Source organism: Megalopta genalis, chromosome 2, assembly GCF_051020955.1.
Source record: "Megalopta genalis isolate 19385.01 chromosome 2, iyMegGena1_principal, whole genome shotgun sequence".
Classification (NCBI taxonomy): Eukaryota; Metazoa; Arthropoda; class Insecta; order Hymenoptera; family Halictidae; genus Megalopta; species Megalopta genalis.
Window position 1 is genome coordinate 18,052,411 of NC_135014.1, and position 26,932 is coordinate 18,079,342.

A 26,932-nucleotide genomic window follows, 5' to 3' on the forward strand; every position below is an offset into this window, starting at 1 on the left:
TTAAGGATTAGGACAAAGACTACTGTGTCGTCAGTCGGCGAGGATAGTTTAGATTGATTATTATCTCATCACGCATGATCGACGGATTTTCTTCTACACGCTGTACGCTAAAAGCTGGCGACAGTATTAAAAATGATTGGTGGCATACGTCATTTGACAACGAAAGTTGTCCCAAGGTTCTGAAGTCTCATCTGCATATACAACTCCCGTCGCAAAGTTCGAACTTCGGTTACAGTCCCGAAGGACGTCAGGACCATTCTACTTACGTTATGGTACCAAATGACTTTGGTGGGAAGAGGGTTGCTCTGCACGTCGCAGACCAACTTCAGATCATCGCCTTCCCTTAAAGACTCCATGGTGTAGCCGGTAGCTAGGTGAACGGCGACGACCGGGTTATCTGCATAGAACAATCGAAGACAGACGAGAGATGTATTCTCTCTCGCAGAGAGTGGCGTCGTGTCTCTCGTCGGGACGGTGACGATCGAATGCTGAGGGGAGGGGGGATATGCGGGATTCGGAGTACTCACAGGCGACGTTCAGGACTTTAGTTTGCTCGAGGTTTCCGCCGGGAAATCTGGGATTTTCGGCTCTGCAGGTTAATTTCTTGCCGTCGTCGTTCTTGTCGAGGGCCAGAGCCAGCTTGCTGACCGTGGAGTTGCTCCTCTGCGTGGTCGACACGTTCGGCTCCCCTATCACTTGCTCCCCTAACCTCCACACGATCCTCGCCGCCGGTGAGCTTCCCCAGGACTCGCAGCGCGCCGCGAAGGGTCGGCCCGCGTAAATCTGATCGTCGGTGAAGATGATCTTGACGACCGCCGGTTTCACTGTAACACACAAAAAGAACATGATCGTTCTTACCATCGAGGTTTTCCATGCAGCTCTAGCTTCATCAGGGTCCCACTTAACCTTTTAGGTACGGCTGAATTCTGCGCGAGGCTATTTCTCTGGACGGCAGAGTCTGATGTGTACTGTACAGAGTCTGATACTGTATATACAGGGTGTCCCAAAAATGTCTCGCAATCCGAAAGTGGCGGGTTCCTCAGGCCACTTGAAGCAACTTTTTCCTTTACAAAAATTTTCTCCGAGGCGCCGTTAACGAGTTATCAACGAAAAACAGTGACCAATGAGAGGCGAGCTCAGCTGGCGCGAGGCGATCGAGCCAATGTGTGGAACTGGACTTCGCGCGCTGGTTGGCTGGGCCGCCTCGCGTCAGCCGTACTCGATTCTTATTGGTCACTGTTTTTCGTTAATAACTCGTTAATGGTGCCTCGGAGAAAATTTTTGTAAGGGAAGAAGTTGCTTCAAATGATCCGAGGAACCCGCCATTTCCGGATTGCGAGACATTTTTGGGACACTCTGTAGACTGTTGTAAATCGATGCGAAGACAAAAGAAGTGTGAAACAATGCATATGAAGACGATTATTTGATTCAAACGATGAGCGAGTGAGATACTAGAGCAAGCCACTATAGTGGCGCGTCGTGCCTAAAAGGTTAATATAGCGGTGCCTGTTCGTGTTCCGGTTCATTGCGAACCAATCGCAAAGACTATTTTAATTGATCAACTGAATAATTAAAAAATTGAGAGGAGGGGAGCTCCTGGGTTGAATTCATGTGGTATTCTTTATTCCTGTTAATGATGTTAGAGTGTTCCATTGTCTCCGAAACAGGCTCCACTGCAATATTAAGTGGCACACCACCATTATCAGTGTGTCCTCCGGTCTCCCGAAAAAGCAATGCTTTTGCAATACTTGCAAAATGTTAGAAGACAAATTCCCGAATCATGTCGCCTTCTTTACGATCGTTTCAATTGCTTAAATCGCCAATTTTTAAACTGTTACCTTCTTTGCGAGGCACTGGTCTTCTTTAACCCTTTGCACTCGAAGCTGTTTTAACTTCAAGACAAAGATATTTCTTCCAATGTTGTATTATTTTTGTATTGTTTGCACTTTTAACATGAACAAGTTTATTAAATATATATAGCTAATTATATATTGTTATATATAATATATATTATATAGCAATTTTCAGCGGCATCTCAGACTCGCCATTCGAGTGCAAAGGGTTAATAGTGCTTTCACCTCATTCAGAAGTCTTAGTCATGGTCTTCAGTACTGGCTCTTAGACCAGGTCAATTAATTCTTTTAATAACTTCCACTTCTTTATCGTATACAACAAAGGATTTTTCCGCTGCAGTCACCGAATAAATAAATAAATAGATTGCACAAGGACACTGCTTATACCCGAAAGTCTCGACAGTAAGAACTACGCGCTGCCGGTCCGTAAAAGCTTCAAAACTGTGATCGTTCTTGGATCGCTCGAGTTCCGTCGACCCGATCCCCGCGCAGCATTTCAATATTCCTTTCGACGGCGGGCACGAGATCTGACATAAGGCATCTTGCAAGAGCGCAGACAGTTGTACGGAGTGCCGCCTGAACTCGGGGATCGCGCGAAAAAGGCGCGTTAGCGGCTCGGGTCTCGTAATCGGGCGGTTTTGCGGTGGCGAAAATAACAAGTGCCGAGGGAGCCGCGTATTTTTACATTCGACGACGATTCCACGAAATCCGACCGTCAAAGGAGTTAAGGAGGTCTTGGCGAAATCGTTGGAATTCATCTGGCTTCCGCCGCGGGTCACTCGCTCCGGCTATATTTAAATTTCTTTCTCCCGGCCGACGAAACGACATGCGACAGGACATATCGGGCCGAGCGAGAAGGATATTTCCTTCCGTTCGGAAGGCGTCCGGAGCTTTTGTGCCGTCGCGTCGCGCCGGAAGGCTCGATCGGAGACAGCGGGCATCCGCGACAGATAACAGCAATCGGTTGCGTAACGTCGCGGGGCTCTTACGACGGCATTCGCTACCGTTCTATCGACAGGGCTGCAATAAAACGAGCGAAGCACGTGCGCGCGTCGAATCGTAGCGCCGTCGTTCCTCAACTCGTGGCTCGTGGTTCGCGATCGCTTTTAGCACGCGTTAAAATTCAAAGAAGCGACCTTGAGGAGCGCGCGCACTCGTTCTATTTTATTTCCAACAGATGTTACGATCGGTCGCGGTACCCTTTTTTGAAACGCGTCGTCGGCCCGCGGTCCTCGTCCCTCCTCTCTCTCTCTCTCTCTCTCTCTCTCTCTCTCTCTCCCTCTGGCCTCTCGCTACTGCGACGCCTCGGCGTCGCGTCGCCGTGGGACCGTAACGTCGATAACCAACGACGACAGCCGACGATCGCATGGTACTTACGGTAAATGTCCAAGGGAACTTCCCGCACAATCGGCGCGGCCATGGGAGCCGATTGCGCCTTGCACACCAGCTTCGTGCCCCGCAACGACCGCGTCACTTTGTCGATGAAGAGGTGGTTCGACGTGAACTTCCGCGGCATACCGACCATCGTGTCGACCACGCTGTCCAAGAGCTCGCCGTCCTTCCACCACGTCACCGCCGGCTTTGGCCTCCCTGAAATACAACGATTCGTCTCGTGGAAACAGAAAAATCCTTTTCGAAAGGTAAGGTAGAGGAACCGTGGGACGACCAATTTCTGCCCTCCTTAGTTAAATTGTCCTAACGTTTCTGATCATTCAAAGAATGAAGCTTCGATTTAATAAAATCATTTTTAAACGAAAATTTATTTTAAGCGAGAGCAAATAAATGGAATTTGGGACACCGTGAAGTATAATAGAATATTGTAACTTTGTTCAAACCCTTGACGCACCACGAAGCTTTTTAGAAATACATTTTTTAGAAAGTACAGTTTATTCGAAATTTTTCGATTGAAATAATTTTTTTTTAGAAAGGGAAACAATATTGATGTTTACCGTGTGCCTAAATTTACTCGAATGCTTAAATATTAATGACCAGAGATTCGAATTTTATTCTAATTTTATAGAACAGAAGAACGTCCATACTTAATAAATAATTACTAGAAATTTTCGTCGCGAGTTGGACTCGTCAAGGTACGATAAGGGGTTGAAAGGTAAGAGGCACGTGATGTTCGAAATATTTGAAAGTATCCTGAAAAGTGGTGAATTGGTGGATAAGACGTTTTAACTAAGAACGGCAGAATTGCTGTGCCTTTGGTTTGTTTTCGGGCGAAATTAACTTTGTATTTATCGAATAAGTCGTATTAAAATTTTTTATTCGGAAATAGTAAAAGAATTTTTATTCGGAAAAAATGAAAGAATAAAAAAGGAATTTAATTCTACTTATTCGATGAAAATAAAGTCAATTATACTCGAAAGCAAACCGAAGGCACAGCAATTGGTCACCCCTCGGTAACCGGCTCCACCATCCTACCGCGTCGCCAGTGGACAGAGTTGATTTACCTCCGGACACCTGGCAGATTAATGCTAGACTGTAGCCCTCAAGAAAAGGCCCAGCCACTCCTGTCACATCGTGGCCTTGCGCGTCGTATATCACAGGCATGGATGGCTTCTCTGTAAGAAGAACCGGTAGCAAATTCCATTCGCGTTTCTTTCAGTCCTCGAGGGTTAGACATTTATTGTGTGTCGGCGAACGTGGGCAAACGGACCGTCGTCTCTCGTGAAGCAGAGTTGGGCAAAAAGTAATCTGATTAACGATTAACGCTTGCGACTGGCGTGAAATCTCGTCCGTGATTAATGGTTACGATTATCAAGTAATCGGGTAATCATGATTAATGTATAACTTGAATGATCAAAGCAAATGTGATCGTTGGTCCTGATGAACACAATAATCATTAACACGTTCCGTGCCGAGCAGGTTTTACAAGACTGCAAGATATATTATATGTGATTATTAATGATTGTACATATAAATAATGAAAGAAGCTTATTATGACATAGTCTTTTGGATGGAAATCAATTCTTCGATCCCAAACCTGCTATAAAATATTTCTCTGCCGCATTAAATAAACATGTAAGCATGTACCATCAGTGTAACACACGACACGGAACATGTTAATCATGTAATGATTACTTTGTTCTATTATGATTAACGAAAACATTTGGCACCATGGTGGTTAACAAAAATTCTGAATAGTTTCTAGAAAATCTGCACGTGTTTCATGACTCAATAGATAGCAAGTGGTGAGAGAAGATAAAATAATGATTCGTTCGCGATTACAGACTCCCAAAAGGTAACCATGATTACTGATTTGTTCTAGCAACGATTAATTATTGATTAACACTAAACTTGCCGAGCACTAAAAACGTCTAACATTGTTATTTTAAGAGAATTACAAGACCGAATTTATTTAGACATCTTACCATTTTCAATTACAAAAGTACAGTAAATTCTCCTTAATTGGCGCTCAGATTGTACACAAAAATAGACAATTTGGGAAGAGAAGATACGATTATTCGAGCAATGCGGTTCATTTTTATAGTTGTTGACAATCGATAACTATAAAAACGAGCCGCAAGGCTCGAATAATCGTATCTCCTCCTCCCAAATCATTTATTTTTACTTCCAAGCTAAACGTCAATTAGGAAGACTTTACTATAATCACAAAATAATCTACGACTGCCCAACGCTGTAACGAACTATGCGATAAGGCTGTCCGATCGATGCGATTTTAGAATTTAAGACAGTAGTTGGCCCTTCCGTTTCTCCGAGAGCTTGTAATTTCCACGGGAATAATCTCGCCGAAAAGAATCGGACAACTTGGGCAAATTGTGCTTTAATCTTTAACGGCTCTTAAGATAGCAGAGGCGGCAATTTTCAGCGGCTTTCAACCCTTAAACTCGAGCCTCTGCTACCGATAAAAAAGGGGGCGACCCCCATATCCGGCGCTTCTACAAACAAAGTTTCACCAAAATTAGAGGTCGGACAATGTTCCTCGTCAGAATAAGAAGCTTGAATTAATCTCCTGTATTAATAACGCCCGGAGAAATTCGTCCGGGCCAAAAACTTTGCACTCCCCCGGTGGCATGTAACTTTCATGCGAAAAGTTTTTTCGTCCCCGCGATATTTCGAGAGATAACGGTCCACTTACACCGCGCCGTTACTACGTAGAATCCGGGAAAAGATGTACCCACCGACGAGCGTGAGATTCACTCGGAAGTTCCTCGTCGGGGAATCGATGAAATCTACCCGGCACCTGAAGATCCCTTGGTCCTTGTAGTTCACTTTCGTGATCTTCAGTTTCGCCCTTTGCCCGTCGCCGATCTGGAAGTACGTTCTCTTTCCCAGATCGTCGCTGACTGCCCAGTGAATCGCTGACGAGACGTTCCCGCTCCTCGCGTCCAGGCTGCAACCATCGTCGATGCAGTTGCAGTTCGTCGATCAAAACGAAGAGAAATGCCGACGCGATTCGGTCGAGAACCTCGATCCCGAAAAGAAATACCCAGTTCGCTCTCAAAGTAAGAATACGACAAATTAGTCGTTTCAGTCCTGCATTAATTTCACAGTAAGAACAAAATGACGAAGTGCAGAGCAATCTTCCCTTAGTAAAGACGATTAGATACAGTCAGTTATTAAATTTTCATGTTCCTTAAGCGGTAGTTTCGGTCTAAGACTTTTTGAGACAGATCGATCGTTTTCTTTCGTTCTTCACTTTCTACGATGCTTCAAGAATATGTAGCTCAGAGGAAATCTTTTAAACTTTAAAAATTACCAAAGGTCTTTAGGTGGCAGGTGCCGCACGGGTTCTTTTCGTCACGTGAAACTTTAAACGCGTTACTTTGGTGGGACAAGTGTCTCGAAAACTGATTGATCAATTTAAGTGAATTTTTGTTGAAGTTAAATAATGTACTATAATATTGTATATTATTAAATAATGTACTATAATATTGTATATTATTAAATAATGTACTATAATATTGTATATTATTAAATAATATACTATAATATTGTATATTATTAAATAATATACTATAATAATAATATACTTAAATTGATCAATCAGTTTTCGAGATACTTGTCCCACCAAAGTATATAAAATAATTAGGAAACGAATTTTTGTATATTTTTACAGGATCAATGTCTCGCAATCGGAAATATCATGCAGTTTAAGAATATGTATACTTGATTTATCGATTTCGTATTTACAGTCGAATTTAATTAAACATCCCGTTCAAAAAACAGAATTTTTCAACAACCCCCATAGAATGTGGTTCATTCTTAACCCGTTCATTCTCAATACTTAGGTAAACTAGAAAATTACAATAATTTTATTATTATTTTACATCTAAAAATTATATAATCTATCATTTACTCTTGTTATAAAAGGATCCTAAAAAATCTTACAACGGGAACCAGCCCTTAAGGGAATACATTTTTGAAGGAAATGTTCAAAGACCGGGTGTACGATAAATTCGCAATATTTTATTTCGCGGCAGTTTCATGGAAACGGCGCGAGTGAAATTATTTAAAAAACGTGGAAAGCATTCCGAGTTTCGCCGCTATTTCCGGGTTTCTGGATCACGGCGCGCCACTGTGCCTGAATAAGAAAGCGTTTCTTCGAAAAAGGGTGGAAAACACGTGGTTCTCGAAACGCGAGAAGGCGTCAGGCTCCGCTCCCCATCAAAGAATGCTCGTAAAAAGATACAACGAAGAAAACGAGCGACATGCGAGACGAACGCTAAGCAGGTGGCTGCTCTGGAACTTTACGGGTTCGGTTATTTGCGCCGAACGCGTCCCCATAACTGCCGCGGCAAAAAAAAACCATGGGAATCTGAAGCGCCATGGAACCCACAGCGGTCGGAAATTAACGAAATTAGAAGAACGGATGCACCGGTTTACAAATGAAACTATTGTCTTATTAAGAAACCTTCGATTATTCGTCTCCGATTCTTATTCTCTTGCACTACGATCTCTTTCGCAGCTACGTTAATTAGCGTCAATATATAAATTATAAATTTCTAATAAATTTCTTCCCTGGACATGTTGCCGTTGATATGCTAATTAAGCAACACAATTGTCATACTATTGTGACATAGCGACTTTCTCCCGTAGATCGAAAAAATATTATTATCAAATATTATTATTGTTATAAATTATTACACGTAGATAAAATTTACATTTATTCTTTGCTAATCTTTAAATTGACGTTTATAGTGACTTTATAATAATTTATAACAATAATAATATTTGATAAATTATTATACGTAGATAAAATTTACATTTATTCTGTGCTAATCTTTAAACTGACGTTTAAATATTGGCAATAGAAGAGTAGATTTTGGTCGGAATGTAGAATCAGAACGTAACATTCAAAAATAGATTATGTTTGAAGTCTCTTTAACGAGTCTGGCACGATATTATAGGACAAGGGTTATTATATTAAGTTATTAGGTTATTATAGGTTATTATATATTATAATAATAATATATTATTATATAATATATAATTATATATTACCTAATAATATATTATTATATATTATTAGCTTATTATATATTAAGTTATAAGTTATCATATTACAAAGTTAAGAGATTTTTAAGCAACTGCTTCGTACTTCCTCCCAGAAGTTCCCACGAGCTTTTATTGAAAATTGTACTTCGGTGCAGCCTGATTGGCAAGGTCCGATCGCGCGAGCGAAACGGAGACGCTCGGTTCCACGCGTTCGGGAGCTTATTAACGGCGCGGCGCGGTGCCGCGATTGTCGAGAAAGCCAACTGCCAGTTCGTTCTTTCCCTGCGTGGTCGGTCGCCACCGTGATTTCCTCCTCGACATTGCGTAACGGTCAACGGTTCGCGGCGAATCTAAATTCGCTGACCGCACGCTTGCCAAGTAGCCTTTTTCTCGCCGCGAATAGAACCCGCGTGCTAGAGTTAGTCACCGAAACCGGCCAACCGGTGTTTACCCCGAGCTTTCTCCCGACGGAAACAAACGTCTTGCGCCGGGCGCAATCCGGAAGCAATGAAACTTGTCATCAAACTGTCCGACGACTTTCTTCGTCCGCTTTTTAATCTGTTGAATGTCAATAATGGACAGCCAATTTTACAGTTTCCCGATCAGGAAAATGACCGGGAACTTTTCCGAGCTAAGTAAAAGAAATGCTCGTTAATGCATCGACGGCCGCGCCGAAGACATCTCAAACTTTCATAGAATTAAAGTATTTTAATCAGTTGAATTAAACATGCGAAGCAATGTTATACGACATCGATTACTGTTTCACTCTTGCGAATCTTAATAAAATTAAGAAATTTTTATCGATCGGCATGGAAATTAAATTTTAAATAATCTCGTTATCCGCGTACGGGTGGCGCGGGTGTAAGAGTGTTAACACGTCCAATGCCGACAATCAACCACTAATAATTCCCACAAAGTCAAGCAATTCGATTCGTTAAACCGAAACTAGAAGGTTTATCATATTAGATGAGATCAGAAAGAACTCTTTCGCATCCGAAACATCCTAATCGAATTCAGTTTGTTCGAATATATTATTACAATGAAAGCGAATTTTCAAAATTGATCGGAAAAATTAGTGCCACTCATATTTGACCGCCGCAACGCTCAACGTGTTACAAAAAAAAAGCGTTACAAATTCTCCCTTCGCTGGATTCGGTCGCGAGGAAAATTACTGTTGACGCGTTGATGGTCCGTTGAGCGAGGCCTCAACAGGCGATCAGCCAACGCGGTCCGTCAAACCGTTTACGACCATCGCAGTCACGATCCAAACATACAGAGATCACACGTGCGACAAACCTAAACAAAGACACTTCACGAATAAATCACGAGATTGACAACACGAGACAATAAGACGCTGCTTCCACTGACAGTTTCCTACTCCTCGAACTAACACGATTTCAAACACGTCTACAAACCAATTAGAATATTCGACAAACACCATATAACATATTATTATTATTATTATTATTATTTACTTATTTAACAGTAGATTTTCGGAACCTGTCAATATGACGGGTCACTAATTTTTTAATTCACGATTATTCATATCGTGAAAATCCATTTATGAATTATTTATTCAATTTATATGTTACTTACGGCAAACGTTGCAATAACACTTGTTCAAAATCAGAATAAATGTCTTATTGTTACTTTTATAAACAAATATAAAACAGCTGTTTTTTATACTCAGTAAATCTAGTGACAATGTAATACACGAGAGTTTCCTATTACATGGAATGTGTTAGGTAACAGCAAGTATAATTTACGTGGCGGCGTAGTTTTGTCAGTGAGTTAATTAATGATATGTCGGTGAATTAATTAATGCTATGCCAGTGGGATAATTAATGATATTTTAGTCTGCTAATTAATGATGCTTGAGTTAACTATCGGAGGAATAATATTTCCGCAGCAATTGAGAAAATAATTTTCCGACGCGTTGGTAGACGTACACGTAACTCCTCAGAGTCGGAGATTCGTTCGAGCTAAACGATTGTAAACGGTTTAAGTCATTATGTAGTCGGTCGTGGAATTCGTTTTTTGTCAGATATAACGCTACAAAATCAAAAATACATCGCTATTTTAAAAAATCAAGGAGATTTAAGCTTTTGATCGAATACAAAAATTTTCGAAGTTTTTATTATTGTTCTTTGCTCTCCTCAAAGCACTCGACAACTTTTATTCGAAATTTTTTTGCCAGATCAGTGTAAATGCTTAAAAAATCGGCGCTACCGTTAGGATGAACACTCTATACACGGTCTAGCACCGAAGAATCAACGATTACAGAAGAATGCAGCGAAGGTGTTCAAACTCCTCCGTAGGCTTCCGTTGGAGGAACTATTGGGTTGGCAACTAAGTAATTGCTGATTTCAGTTATAGATGTCTCTCGCTCCCATTTTTATGATATCCGTAAATGTTATATTATAAAATTATTATTATTATTATTATTGTGTTATTTTTTATTATCCGTGAATGTTAGCAACTGGACAAATTGAATGCAGCGGTCAAGGAAAAGCGACCAGAATTGGTCAATCGTAAAGGTGTCATTTTCCACCAGGACAATGCTAGGCCGCACACGTCTTTGTCCACTCGGCAAAAATTGATGGACATTGGTTGGGAATTGATGTTACACCCACCATATAGCCCCGATCTCGCGCCATCGGATTACCACTTATTTCGATCCCTGGACAACTCCCTTCGTGGTAAAACTTTTAACGATGATGACGCTGTAAAATCTCACTTAACACGTTCCGTGCCGAGCTTTTTTTACTCGAATCTTCACACTTTGATATTTGACTAAAACTTGATGTATTACGTGCAATTATTAATTCTCGTACACATAACAACGTAACAAAAACTTATCAACGCCCATTCTTGCGGTGGAAATTGATTCTTCGGTTCTAAATTTCTTGTAAACAATTTATTCAGTTCACTAAGTAAACATGCAAGCGTGTACCATCGATGGTACACGTGGCACGGAACGTGTTAACTCAGTTTTTGGCCGAAAAGGATCAGACTTTCTACGAGCGTGGAATTTTCAAGTTGTCGGAAAGATGGCGAAAGGTCATCGAACAAAATGGAAAATACATTACAGATTAAATCTTCGTTCCAAGTAAAAAAAATTTTTTATTTCATTGAACAAATCGGCTATTACTTAGTTGCCAACCCAATATTAACACTATGCCGTCCGCAGATCTTAGATATGATTCTTTAGTTTGACGCCGGCATAATAGCTCGGAGATTTTAGATTTAAAAAAAAGTTTCGAAGACGGCGGTAATATAAATTCCTAAAATTAAGATATGTCATCCAAGAATTGTCGTACTTAATTCTTAGTTAAATAAGCACGATGCTATAGTTAGTTTGCTGCCTTTTAACACCCAAGAAATATAGTTCAAATGTTATTTCAGTTTTTTAAAATGGCACCAAAGTGGTACCACCGGCATACAACAGATAGTTCTTGCATGGCACCAGCGTGGTGCCACCGGACGGCATAGTGTTAAAAGGAAAGGCACTAAGGCAAAACGGCATGCGCCGAATCTCTCGGTGTTTCCGCAACGTTATGCAGGGCCGCCGGGAACCGAATGCCTCGGTTTACGGGCGAACTTGCGCCGCTCTTGGTAAATAAACGAACTCCGGACTGCGCCGCTTGGATTTGTCAGCGACGAAGTTCGATCGGTTGATCTATTTCGGTGGGCGCGCCGTCATTCAGAAATTTCGCCTGGCGAACGGCAAACATCCACGAAACTCGGGGAAAGGATCGGCATGTTTGTTTATCTCTGCCTCGATATATCTTTCGATGCCAGGCGATTAATCGCGCGCTCCGTCCGACCGACATGACAGCCGGACAACTCTCGAAGAGTTTCGTATCCGGATATAATTCCGGTTTCGGTGTGCGACCAACGGCCAGCAGGACGTTGGCCAGGTTTCGGTGCCTGGTATTCTCGGCGGCGACCGCAATGCGTTTAAAGGTGCACAATAGCGGAGAGAGTGCAGAGAGAGAGAGATAGAGATAGAAATAGAGTGAGAGAGAGAGAGAGAGAGACTCTATTCCGGTGGCTTGGGTCGAGATATTTCTAGATGCGATCTCAGAACAATGGCATCCACGAATATTAAGCGTGACCGAGATCCGGTGGTTCGAGGCCCGGCAGAGCATTCTTCTTTCGGTGTCAGTTCGCTGGGACGCGGAAACGACGGGACGTCGGCGCGAAACGCGAGCCGGGAAACGGCGATGACAGTGTTGCGAACTCGCCGAGGCTACAGTTCACCGTTTTTTCGATCAATCGCACCGTTTCGAAAGCTTCGCGGGATCACCGAGTGATCGAAACCCATCGGAATTGGGTGTAAAATGAAATGTACGCCAGCACTTTCTGCTGTAAAAATGTCTTCATTAGACCGCACGTGAGCGCGAGGAAGCTCTTTATCGAGTGAATCTCTAGCAACGACTGACTTTGGAATCCTGAAAGGAAAAGCTCTTATCTCTGGTCTGTTACGGACAGACCCTTCTATACATATATATATATATTTATAGACACGGCTTCAGATAGTTTTCTTTAGGCAAAGATAAAATCATCTACGTGACGTCAGAAGGTACAAGACTTATTACAAGAATAAGCTATGCTAGTATAAAATATATCTGCAATTCTGAAAGAGGGATTTATTGCGAAAAATCATTGGTTTAGGAGATACTTGAATTTTAATATCTTTTGAGAGGTCATTAAAGTGTTAAGGTTGAAGGTCGTATTTTTTAACACCAACTTCAGATAGTTGAGTGCTAACACTGTGCATTACTAAATTTAAAATATCTTCTAAACCAATGATGTTTCGCAATGAATGCCTTAGTATTTTTACGAAGAGAATGACCAACTGAATCGACTAGTATAATAAAAAAATATGTGATTCCATTTTTAAAAAATATATATAAGGTTGACCTTGATATGTCTTCGACGCGTCCACCTAGAAAAATTTTATTAATACCAGATTACGTGCTGTAATTATTCAAATTTTGTTTGAAACATTTTTTCGCATCATCGACGGTTTCGAAAATATTTGACTCAATCGATTTAAATCGGTCACCCTGTATATGGTTTAAAGTTTAGAGACCAACATTAAACCCAGTTCGACCATTCGATATCAGAACGATATTTATTATTTTCGCTAACGAACGATAAATTCGTTACACATAGTTACGTATTGATAATCCAATAAAACGAGTCCCGAATCGCGTATAAAAAATCAGAAGAGCTAAACGTTACACCTATTGCTCCTATGAGACCTTCCCAATGTAAACGGCCAATTTGGCAGCGCTCTAGGAAATAGAGCCCGGATTCCGCAACTGGAACGGATTACGCCTAAAATACATGTATACCGATGTACGCTAGAGTAAACAGAGGTTATAACGAATGAAGTTCCAGCAGTAATTAGTTCGTCCTAGCGCACTGCATCGTATCCATAGAGGCAGGCTGGCAGATAAGCAGACTCTCTTTTGAGAGATCATCTCTATTTTTATGTAATTAAAACAGTGCATTCGAAACGTTGAGGGATTACAACTTTTTTCATTCGTCCTGGTATCCTCTATGGGCAAAATCATACTAAATAATACTAGATTTACGGTTCACTTAAAGCAACTGTTTTTACATTAATTTATAAAAGTAACAATATAAGACATTTATTCTATTATTTAACGAGTGTTGTCGTAACATTTGACGCAAATAATGACGAATAAATGACCCATAAATGTATCTTTACAATCTGAAAATTAAAATGTTGAATTTTAATTTATTTAAATTAAAAAATTTTTGACGCGATATCCGTAAACCTTTCCACTTCGGATAAACAAAATCTAAGTTAACATTTTATTGTAAACGAGTACTCAAATCAGACGTCCATATATTAGTTTTGTATGTCGATTATTATTTTCTTATGTATTTATATTGTACGTTAGGTCTTCACAGACCGTCCAGTAAATAAATAAATAAATAAATACATACATAAATAACTAAATAAAAATGGCCGCAATCATGGGTACCATGTCACGACGTTTTTCAAACTGGACTATGATTCGATGCATCCAATACCACGAATCTCATCTTTTTCGGTAATTAAAAATGCGTGTAAACGTGCTCGAGACACGCACAAATGAACCCCGGAAATTTCACTGCGAGATGTGTTTTAAGAATTAAAAGGCTGCGGCATTACCTGTACAGGGGGATGCCCTCGGAATCCTTGAACCAGAGCACCATGTTTACAGTGTCGTTGGGCGTGGGTGGGGTGATGTCGCAGGGTAATTCGACTTCCTCGCCCTCGTTGGCCCAGACCAGCCTAAGCGGCGCTGTAACACAGAGTGGATCGTGAAATGCGTTGAAAAGGGGGGGCGAGGGGGTCGCGTTAACAATTTTTCAGCGAACACCGCGCGGTTCAGCCCCTCGCGAAGGCTCCGAGCGGGGGCGCCGACCCTTTCGTCGACTGCTCGGTGGCTCGTTAAGGGTGACACGGAACACGAGTGAAAGTGGCGCTAATGAAGCGCGTTTTCTGCCAGCGGTACTCGCGTCCGATGTACACCCCCGACCAAAATGCATTAGGACACCTGCTTATTCGGTGGGAATTGTAATATTTCGTTCAATTTAGATAATGCCTGCAAGTCTGCAATGTAGCATCGTGTTAAGCACATCATCGAGGGTACAGTAATTTCTCCCTAATTCGCGCTCAGATTGCGCACAAAAATGGACAATTTGGGAGAAGGAGACACGATTATCCGAGCCTCGCGTCTCGTTTTTACAATTGCTGACAATCGATAACTGTAAAAACGAGCCGCGAGGCTCGAATAATCGTATCTCCTCATCACAAATAGGTTCGTTTTTATGCACAATCTCAGCACGAATTCGGGAGAATTTACTGTACATATTAAGTTATAAGTGTTTGTCGCTTATGCGATTAGCTTAGCCGTTCATCGAATTTTGTTCATTGAAAACCTATCCTTGAGTACATTTTTTAGTCCTTGCTGGGTACGACACGCGTATCGTATCCCGACATGATTTCTTAATACGGGGAACTTAGTGCGTGGAACTAAAGAGAATGGAAAATAATAAAAATACTAATAAAACGGATGCCGAATTTGGTGCAAGAAGTAATGAAAAAACGTGGTGGGTATATCGACAAAAAGAAAATTGAATTTTATTTCATTAAATTGACGTCGTACACAGTGCGACAAATAAGTTTCGAGACTGGCCGAAGAAAACATCATTGAAACATAGTCAGATATATGAATATTTTTCGACTTTTTTTATTCAAAATATTCTCCTCCAGTTTCAATACACTTGTTACAGCGATTCAACAGTGATTCGAATGCGTGTTCTAGCCCATTTTGTGGAATTGCCTCTAGCGCTCGTGTTGTAGCTGTTTTGATGGTAGAAATGTCATTAAGAAAACTTGCTTTCAACTTCAATTTTAATTTTGGGAATAGGGAGAAGTCACACGGGGTCAAATCAGGCGAATACGGTGGATGATTCAACGCACAGACTTATAACAACGTAATGTATTTGTTACAGTTTGATCTAGCTAACTTTGAAATGGATTAAAAAAATTATAACAATTTCCTATCGTTGCTTGTGCATATTTATTTAATTTCCTAATACAGTAACCTCGCCCTAATTTTCCGTCGGCTTGCAAATAAAAATGAACAATTTGGGAAAAGGAGATGCGATTATTCGAGCCTCGCGGCTCATTTTTATAGTTCCCGATTGTCAACAATTACAAAGGCCGGAGTATGAGGCTCGAATAATCGTATCTCCTCTTTCCAAATTGTCCATTTTTGTTCGCAAGCTGAAGGAAAATCGGGGAGAATTTACTGTACATCTGGAGGGTGGTGTGTAGCCGCGGCCCGGAAACGGCCGACAATACGGCCGCGCCGCGCGCAGCGATGCAACGCAACGGTGCAACAGTGCAACGGTGCAATGGTGCATCGTCTCTTGCTTGGCTCGCTATTATGCTCGTTACACGGGCCTGCGATCGGTCGTTCCGAGAATTCACGCGCATTCCGATTAATGTCCCCGCGGTTAATTGAACAAATGAATAGCTGTTGCCGCCCAGCTCTTCGCATCGGCCCGAGAGCCGTCCTCCGCTATTCTCCGCGATCTATAGATCCTCGAGGATTCGACACCGGCCGAAATGCTGGTGCTTGCCAAGATAGAATGGCCGACTTTTATCAATGGCATACCGGGGTGTACGTTAACACCGGTTCCCACGCACGCGATATATCGCGGCTATTTTCCTCCCGTCACAGTGACGCTGCTAAAATTACCTCGCGGGCCATGCGCGCGGAAAAGTCGCGAATCATGCGAGTTGGACGCGATACCCGAATCTACAAGGTGTCGATGAAATCATAGTCCGTTGACACGTTCCGTGACGTATGTATCGCCGACGATACGCGCTCACATACTCTGTTGCTAGAAGGTAAAACGCCGCAGATCGCAATCTCAAAAAATTTCGGTTAACGCGTTAATCGTTGCGAAGTCGCTAGGTCAATTTTGACTTTTGAGTATTTAAATCGTTCACTTGGTTACCGAATTTTCGGCAATTAACGATAGAACCACCGAGCTGTAATCGTACAATATATTGTTTTATAACAAATGACAAGATTGGATTTCTTTTTAAACTTTCTACGATTTTTGCTGTGATATATGCTCGAACGAAGAAGTTCGCATACAAATTCCTGGCAATAAGATTTTTGTAGTATCAAGAATTAGAGAAAAGAAACAGATCTGGTTTGGCGGTACTAGTGTTAAATAAAAGCAAATTGCTGTTACATTTGAAACAACACTCTGGAAGAAATATCTTGAAAAATATGTTGAAATGAACAATCACTGAATAAAGCTGAGAAAATTGTTACAAATGCATCTCGTGAATAGTACAGTTGTGAAAATGGTCCGCCGTCCGCGGTTTAATCGAGCTGTTGCATATAAGATTTACGAATTTATAAGAAAAAAAGAACAGTCGAGAGAAAATAAATTCTTTAGACCGTAAAAAATTATGCAATTTGAAACACTACTACTGCGAAGCATTAGCGATCAAAACTTTGAGCTGTAATTTATAATAGGACTGGCAAATATGTTTCCGCGAAAAGGATTAAATATTACAAGAATCCTGTACAGAACGAAGCAAATAAGCTTGTTTAATGCAATAATTAATAATTACGTAGAATAAAGCGATTTCTCGTCGAAACGTCAGATGGCCCGAGTGAAAAGTCGTGCGAAAACAGCTCGTCACGGAACGCGTTAAGCACCGTTCTCACCCCTCTGTTTTCGACACCATGAAAGGTAGCTTTCATTCTTCGTATCGTAACAACGCGGCGGTGGCTGCGCGAATGTAATCGTAAGAAAGCGATAATGAACGCACTGTTGAAACGAGCGAGTGCTCTTTCGGAGCATATTGCCTACTTCGTTCGTAATGGATAAATAAATCGTGGCTTGATCAACGCTGCATAATCTGCTACATTATCGAGTCGAGAAGGATTCGCTCAGGCGCATCATTGACCAATTCTATCTCACGGAGTTACAATCGAGGTGGTTAACATTTTCAAATTATGAATTTTTTAACGTCGCATCGAATGTAGCACGACCGGGGCCGAGCCCCACGTACCGACGAATTTCTGGCATTAATTCATTATGTAAAGCGTAGACAACCATCTCTCCGGAATTAGCGCCACTAAATGATTCATTCGCGAATTTCGGTGCGCGAAATCACGAAATATCCGGCCCGCGAAATATTATGCCGGGAATAAACTCTGGAAATGTCGCTGGAACGGTTTCGTTAATAACGAGCTGCCTTCGTAAGTTATATTTCGAGTAGAAGGATCCCCCGCGAGGCGCGGAACAACAGGAAAAATAGTGGCGAATAGTTATCGCGTACAAGGCTCCTTTGGAGTTCGCGAACTCGCGAGCGCCGTAAACGCGGTGGGTCCGCGTTCCGGTAATGAATAAAGCATAGCTGGAAGTGTTATGAGTTTCGTTCGGGTTTTTACGGATCCGGGGCGGCGCGAAGCAGGGACCGGGCGGCGCAGCTGGGTTCGGGTCATATTTCCACGTTATTCCGCTCGTCATATTCGTGGCTCGTAAATTACTTTAATGGCTGTTTTCGGATGGGCCGCGGATTCGATTCGCGGGAGACGAATACGAGTGCCGGGTCGGACCGGTCGGCTCGCGAAAAGGCGAAAAGGGGTCCGGTGAGAAAGGAGTCGGGGACAGGGGCCACGAAAATAGACGACCGCGGCCGCGACTGCGGCGGAAACGCGGTTTCCCAACCAAACCGCGCGATACAAAAATAACAAGCCCTACCCCCGGCCGCTAGCATTATTTACATAACGTTAGGTATACCCCGGACCTGCATATTCTTTCTCCGAATCTTCCGATTTCCGCCGGCAATCGGAATTCTATTCTAAGATGCAACACCGCCGCGGCCCGGGTACGATTGTTTGGACAAGGGATCGCTTCTCGCGGGATAAAATTAGGATTACGAGCCGGCTGGATGTTCAAAAAAACCGTAATAAACCTTTCGGCCGTCCCGCGGCTGCCCAGAAAGTCAATTAGCCGCGAGTCGTTTAGGGAAACGGCCGCGACACCGGCCAAGATTATGCAACGGCCGCGTGTGCTCGTCCACGGACGCGGATTCGTCTGTGCTTTCCTGTGTGCACGTTCGCATCGACCGCTCCGAGATCGGAGAGCACGACCGTGTAACGCAGCGACGAAACGCTCTGTCGGGAAGACAAACTGGTTTCGGTCGTTCGCCTTTCAGCGACGCGCTACGCCCCGCGGAACACGAAAAAGCCATACCGGATGGAAAATCGAAAGCGTCGACGGCACGCGACTCTGCGAAGCTGAGCTCCGAGCGGAGCTGCGAGCGGAATTGGGAGCCGAATGGCCAACGGGACCGCGACCCGCCGGTTATCGCTTGTCGCGTCGATTTCGATCTTTCTCGCCCTGTTCGCCTATTTTCCGCATTTTCAGCCGTACACCCGTCTTCGCATCTCTATCTTTGAATCGACTAGGGTGGTCGAGCCGGTTACTGTGGCTGCGCCTTTGGTTTGTTTTCGTACATAATTAACATTATATTAACCAATTCATTATTATGTTAACCAGTCAGCTGTGTTCGACGAGTATACTCGTCATGGAGAAGTGGCAGTATTTTGTGTCATGACGAGTATACTCGTCGCGCGTAGAAACGTAAAAAATGTTTGGTTAAAATGACATCGTACCAGCTTTTCGGTCTCTATAAAGGCTATCTAAAACTATCTAAATCAAAGATAGCTCTTTTTATATTTCATAAAAACTGTTTATATTTCATAGTTTTCAATATTTCATTTTATACGCAATTTAGACGCAGTTTATGCATATAAACTCGAGTCTTGTATCTCATACAGCAGTTATCCTTTTAACAGTCTCTTAAACATAAACGAGCATGATAACGTAAAAATTGTTTTGCAACATGACGTAACAGTTTTCTGTGGTGCCGCAGGATCATCGCTGGAGTACAAAGGGTTAATTATGCCCGAAAACGTGCCAAAGGCACAGCAGTCCCCCGCAATAATCAACTCGACCACCCCATTTTTCCTGAACCGCGTCCCTCGTCCGCGAACGTTTTCGCATCGATTGTCCCGTTCAGAATCTCTGCGCTAATTAATCTTCGACATTTGTATGCAGAGCAAAGTGGTACAAGCGCAAAACAAATGCCGACAACCGAATATCCTGCACGTATTACACTCGGAAACATCGCGAAGCGCCTCACACGTTCGAATGCATATTCATGAGGCTAACTCGGGGAATAGTATCGGCAAAAATTGCGCCGTGTTGCCTTCCAACGCCGGCATCCCCATTATGCAAAAACAAGCAGCTCGAAAGACATCGAGCGTTCCAGAAAAAGCACAGGAACCGTTCGTCCGGCCGCGCCGGCTTACTTGACACGACACGATGGTTAATAATCGAAGCCGCATCGCCGCCGTCGGCGGACAATGCCGCCGTAACGCGGAATTAATTCGCGAGTTTTTATCGGCGCCGATCTACTCTCCAGGCCACCGATCGCATCTCGCGCGCTGTCGCGCAATTTCCTGTCCTTTGTCTAGCTCGTCGCGGCGAACATGTTCGCGCCTCTCCCGACCGGAGACGCCACGTTGTTGCCGCGAGTCGGGTCTATGGCATTCCTGCTAGCGATGCGCGTTTCCGGTGCAGACTTAATGCCGATAGCGGAAATGAAATACCGGTATTTTTCGGATTCTCTGTTTCTTCTCGCTGTTACAATATCGTCCGAGCAACCAGAGCCCGATTCAAATCCCATTTCCACTTCCAATTGCGATTATTGTAAATCGCATTATCGTATCCTTTTCACTTGCAAATATATTGCGCATATTACTGCAGCTTTGATACCGCAAAAGTATCAGTAGCACGCGCATAATATCGGTTTCGCTGTGCCAGTTTCAAATCCGTGACTAGTAATATCTTGAAAATTGTAATCAACCTTTTCACTTACGCATTTCAATTTTACGGCCGCCAGCGCATTTTATTTGCTATCCCGACAAATACCTACGTACAGGTACACTTGTACCAACGAATGGAGCATTCTCCCGATTTAAATAATTTTATTTAGCTTGTGTAAATAATGTAAATATACGTCTAGATCAGGATACGACATACCGTATATGTATACGTCAGCAGCAGTGATAAGATTAAACGAGGAGATCGTAAAAATGACCGGTTAACCCTCGGACGGTGAACTATTTTCTCAATTGTACCATTGACGATGTTTAGAACACTTCCAAACTTTATTCGGCAATTTTTCCGAACATATTTTTCACGATATTCCTTGCAGAGATACTAGGCTTTTCCGTTGTTCCTAACGCAACAGCAATATATTTGATTCAATTGCCGAAACTTTAATAATTAAGTGAACGATTCAAATACTCCGTAATATATGTAATACAAATGAATGTAATCGAAATTATATCGTGTTTGATTTTATTTTAATCAGAAATATTTGTCCAAACTATATCATGTTTGGTCCCATTTTCATCAGAAAATTGTCAACGATATGTTAAAACAAAGTTCAGTTTTACAATGTTAAAATTAAGAAAATTATGTTATTGTATTATGAGTTGTCTTCCGGGAATTCGAGTCAAAGGAACCGCGGCGCGTGCCGCATCATACGCTTGACCGAATCCGAACGAACCTTCGCATCGGCGTAGCCGAGAAAATCGATAAATCACATAGGCGCAGCAAAAGCACCGCGACACTCATAGTACAGGAAAATTGTGGCACTTATGAAGAACTTATTGTAATGTCATATTGGTATCTCGTTTTCTGTAAAGGTCATGATGGTAATATTATTATTTTATTATTACTTTTTTATTATTATTTTATTATTACTTTTTTATTATTATTTTATTATTACTTTTTTATTATTTTATTATTACTTTTTTATTATTATTTTATTATTATTGTTATCTTTAACATTTGCTGAAAATTAAATGGGCATCCGTCGCATTCGGGCCAAATAAATAAAATAAATAATACCGGTATTTCGTATACGGATGCGAGTCCCTGGTTTCCGGCATGCATCGGCTCTCCCAAATACGCAAACACTATGTTTTATGGAATCCACGCCACACAGTCTTTCTCTCTCTCTCTCTGTCTCTCTCTCTCTGTCTCTCTCCCCTTTCCCTTTCAGTATCTCGTTCGAATCTACCCCGGCGAGCCGAGGTTCAGTCAATTCCACCCTTGCGTAATTCTACTTCGCCGCGCCAACACCTGTTGCTATCCTATCCAGAAGAAGTTCGGGTTTCCAATAAAATTCCAACTGTCACCACCTACGCGTTTCGGCTGGATGGTTGTTCCCATTTCTTTGGGAGCGTGCGACGACGACGACGACGACGACGACGACGACGCCTCCATCGCTCCCCGATTATCGGAGAGGCGCCTGGCGCGGCGCGAACGTAACACGCTCCGAGTTTTACGAGTGCGCCCCGAAACTTTTCGGATGTTGACGTATCGTCGTTAACGGTATTATTCCATCGGTTTTATTGCGGCGAACGGAAGCGTTACCGGTACAATGTACTACGCGCGCCGACTCGCCTAACCAGATCAATAAATTTAATCCACTCACTGAAACTTCCGGGCCAGTAATTATTGCGCTGGCCCCGGTCTTCGCGCCTTTGTTTGCGGCGCGACCGGGCCATTATGACACCAGAATAAATATTCGGAGCGAACGAATGTATCGCAGGACACGGCGGAAAGTTGGAGCGTAAATTTCGCTAGTCCGGACTTTAATTATCTTGAAGGGGACGCGATTCTGTGAAAATCATTTATCGGTCATTTTTAAGCTAAAATTCTGAAGACATGTGTTTTTATAGCATCTTTTTTACGATGAATTCAAGTATGTAGAAATTCATTTTGTAAATCGCATCGTTCACGTGAAAACAATTTTATTTCTCGTAAATAATCGCCTGGCCGGGAAATCCATATCCTTATTTTTCATTTTGTTGAATATATTTCTTTATTCAGGCACGCACTATTACCAAAATTGCGAGAAATTGCCGTGCTTCTTTTTCATAAAATGAAACGAGGTTTTTCATCTTCTCTAAATGAGTTGCACAAAAACTGTTCTGCTTCTAGCCAGCTTCCCCGTCTTGTTATTACGGGTTCTGATGGCAAAAGGATATTTTACACTCGATATAAATTCATTAGCAGCAGGAAATTGCTTTATAACTTCTAACTTCCGGAAAGTAAAACGTTTCAGCTGATTACTACAGAATAATATTATATAAAAATTGGTATTCAAATAAATTACACTTAAAAAATATGTTTTCTTCGTGTATATGAATTAATCGCATAAAATGCTAGAAAAACACATAGGTTCAAAATTTCATACAAAAAATCACTGGTAAATAAAACTCGCAGGATTTCTCCAATTTTCTCTATTCTCGCGAAGACCGGACTGCGATGGCCAACGGAGGAGATTGCAAGACAAGGGTTCGCCCGGGCAGTCGAGGAGGCTAAAATATGATAATTCCGTGGAGATCGTCCGCTGGATCGAAGGCTCTGCTGCGCGATCGATCCGATAAAGCCGCATATTACTCTCGGCGATGACCGAGGCGAGGAAAATTGGATGCACGGCGCGCGAGAGCAGCGAGTTCCGGGCGGGCTCAAAGAATTCGGCGAACTAGAAAGGAGTGGGTGTACGAAGCGATGAAACTATTCGGAACGCCGCGAACAGCCGGCCTATAAAGCGGGCCAAGTTTCAACAACGAAACGGACGAGCCGCAGGGGTTCCGAGGGCGCGGAACGCACCGATGGGATTACCATACAAAGTGATCAGACGGGAGACGTTCGTCTCTCGAACAACCCCTCGTAGGGAGACGAGGGCAGCGCCGCATCGCGATCATCTTTAATCTCGCGCATATACTTCCGGCTACGAATCGGTTGGGGAATCACCGGGACGGGCTATCTAAATAATTATGGGTCCTTAGGCGAGATATCAAGCGACCTCGTTCTCGCTGGACTTCCTATCACGCTGAGTTGCGAGCGACTCGTGATTATGCGATTTGTCTGGCTTTATTTAATCAGGCCGACAAAACTTCCCTACGGGAAATACAGGGCATAAGTTCATTTATTGAGGAATATTAGCAATTAGGATTTAGCTGTTTTCATGGATTTAGCTGATTTCTTGGATTTAGCTGTTTTTTCGGATTTAGCTTATTTCTTGGATTTACAATTATTAAAAATTGTCAGCATCGATTGCAAGACATAAGAGCCAAGTGCAATAATTTTTCTTCTTTAAATAATTTGGATAATCTAAAATTAATCAACATTCTTATAGTTTCTTTCGATCTTTTCGCTTTATACAGAAAAGTCCACCTATCTATGATTGCCATAAATGCATAAAATCCGCAGTCTAGTGATCAGGGTCGCAGGTTGTTTGTTTACGAAAGGAAAATGAAAATCGTTCGCGCGCTTGATTATCGGGAAAATGTACGAACCGTCCAAAGAAAGGCGTTAAACTGCATCGTAAAGCAGCGGGCCAATTAAGGGTCTCGGAAGTCGGGGGCAGGAGCGGCGTTTTATGTGCTTTCGTTTCGCGGAAAGTGTTGCTTTCGCGGGCGCACGCGTCCAAGCCGGCGTTAGCCGTTAAACAAACATGTAAGGATTTCTGCGACGATACCTACAGGCGCGATGATGGATCGTCCGCGAGGCCCGCCCCCGTATTTACGTTTTCCACCGTAAATATTTTCGCGGGAATAAAGGAATCGTCCGCGGATCCGTGTAGAGCGACGACAGCAACATATTTATACATTCGACGGAAGCCGGAATTCGGAGCGCGCCGGAGAGCCTCTTCGAATTCCTCCTCAAAGACCTCTCTCGCCTCCGCGGAGGCCTCCGCTCGCTTAAAAGCCTCTGGAGAGCCCCGGCGCATTCCTTTTCGCGCGAGAACCCTCGGACCGTCTTCCCGATGCAATCATTTCGCGACAGTTTGCCTCGATGCTTATTAAATTCACGCGAACACACTTATAAGCGCAATTATTAAAAATGTCGAGTGGACCGGTTTTAATTTTTTTTGTTTTCGTTCAGATTTATTCGTGCGTACGACAACAAGCATTTTTGCAATAACAGAAGCAAAGCATAATTCATGTTGAACGGCGGAGAATCAGCGAATCTGATGAACAGTTTGTGAACACTTGTTTTGAATAATAACTAATATCTAATAATAATAATAATAAATAATGAATAATAACTAATAATAATAACAATAATACTAATATTATTGGCAGTTTTGTTAGAATATGTTCTTAAATTGACACGAGTCTTTTCATCATATATTTATAATTATAGTTAAAATAAATTTAAAAAACTGAACAACAATTATTTTGCATACCACCCAATCAGCACGTTTCAATAATTCTTTTGCCACAGGAATCGATCTGCGCAATCAAAAATATGCATTTCCATTCAAAGAAATGATGAAATTGTTCGTTGCAAATACACTGATGCACTTAAAAAAGATCTAAGGAGCTACAGATGTGGCGCTCTTCAAGGCATTTATCTTTCTGCTTCGGCATTTTTTCGTTAAGTGCATTAATAACGGAGTTATCGCATGAAACAATTGCGCGTAGACTACTCTGTATATTACTCTCTATAATATATATATATTACTATATATTAACTATATATTAATATATATATTACTATATATTAACTATATATTAATATATATATATATTGCTATATAATATATATATATATATATATATATATATATATATATATATATATATATTACTCTGTATAATAACTGCTAGAAGAGAATGCCAGCCAATTTGAAACGTTTGAAACATGTGGACAAACAAACGGTATTCAAATTAATCAAATTCATTTATTGAAAGTAGAAAGTATAACGAAAGTGAAATTATAAAATTTAATGAGATAGTTGAAGTTGAATTTGTGAAATCGGCATCTTACATTAGGTTCAATTTTCGTTAATCTTAAACGCAAAGCAGGCTCAAGATTTAATTTTTCTCTATATTTATTCTCCATTGCTGGCATCGCAGAAAATCCTGTTTTGTATGTAAATGTAAATGGAATTAAAAACTTCGTCACATACGATATCCATAGAATAACAATATAATACAGAATATAGAAAGAAATATTTTAGAATTAATAGAATTAACCGTTGAAGAAATAAGTACATAATTGAATTGCTCTAATAAAGTTTTGTATACACAGACATGTGGATATTTGGTTCAGCTCCCGTATTTGGTACCACCCATAGATTGAGAATCGCTGTTCTAGATTATGAACATCTTGCATTCATTTATTTATTGATTTTGAGTTCAACAATACCGTTTATATCTAAACTTGCAAGAATGCGTTATTGTAAAGTGATAAGTGATGGCAGCGAACGTGTTAATATTGTTTCTAGGCAGTTGTAAGCAAAGGATTGGAAAAGAAATTGCCGAACCAGCGTAAGATTATCTTGCAGTGTTTCTACAGTGAAAGTTTTAGTTTGGTGTTGTTTACGGTTGCATGAAGCAGCGTCACTAAATTCTTCGAAGCGAACCGCTGGGATCTGGCTCCGCAGGGATGCATCTCGAACCAGCCTCGCTCTACCCTCGGCCTTCCCCGCCTCGTTTTCATATATTTCGGAAATTGGCCGGGCCATGGGGAACGAGCGCAGTGACTGATGGCCAACGGGATCAAAATGAAGCGGCGCCTTTTTACCCGGCCAAAAATAAGTTGCGCAAATTCTTTTGCCTCGGAAGCCGCCCGGCGTTCGCGACCAACGAAACCTCTGCAACGAATTCGCCAATCACCGACCGAATCCACCGCGATACTATTTATTACTCAATCGCAGATCATTACGCAACTTTTGCGAAAAGTATTCGTAATTTGCGAAAAATATTCGACCACCTTTCAAGATGCTGGAACCTTTTTAAAACTGGACAAAATGGCATGGATCGTTTTTTTAATGTTAGAGGGACTAGTCTGTTTTAGTTTACTTGCTTTAATTTTGCTATTTCATCCTTGGAATAACAAAAGCAAATGAACTCTCGTTTTCTCAACTATTTTTATCTGAAGATTAGAAT

At 41.9% G+C, this 26,932-nt stretch overlaps 1 protein-coding gene across 1 annotated transcript in view; it reads right to left on the bottom strand.

Moving 5' to 3' along the window:
• The window catches only part of side (motor axon guidance molcule sidestep), a 45,049-nt gene that overhangs the window by 12,436 nt on the left and 5,681 nt on the right, over window positions 1–26,932 (bottom strand). Inside the window, exons 2-7 of the mRNA XM_033468334.2 lie at window positions 14,512–14,644; window positions 6,002–6,213; window positions 4,310–4,420; window positions 3,231–3,443; window positions 528–824; window positions 267–397 (exon numbers count right to left, since the gene is read on the bottom strand). Coding sequence (XP_033324225.1) covers window positions 267–397; window positions 528–824; window positions 3,231–3,443; window positions 4,310–4,420; window positions 6,002–6,213; window positions 14,512–14,644 — 1,097 coding nt within the window. The remainder of the gene's footprint in view (window positions 1–266; window positions 398–527; window positions 825–3,230; window positions 3,444–4,309; window positions 4,421–6,001; window positions 6,214–14,511; window positions 14,645–26,932) is intronic.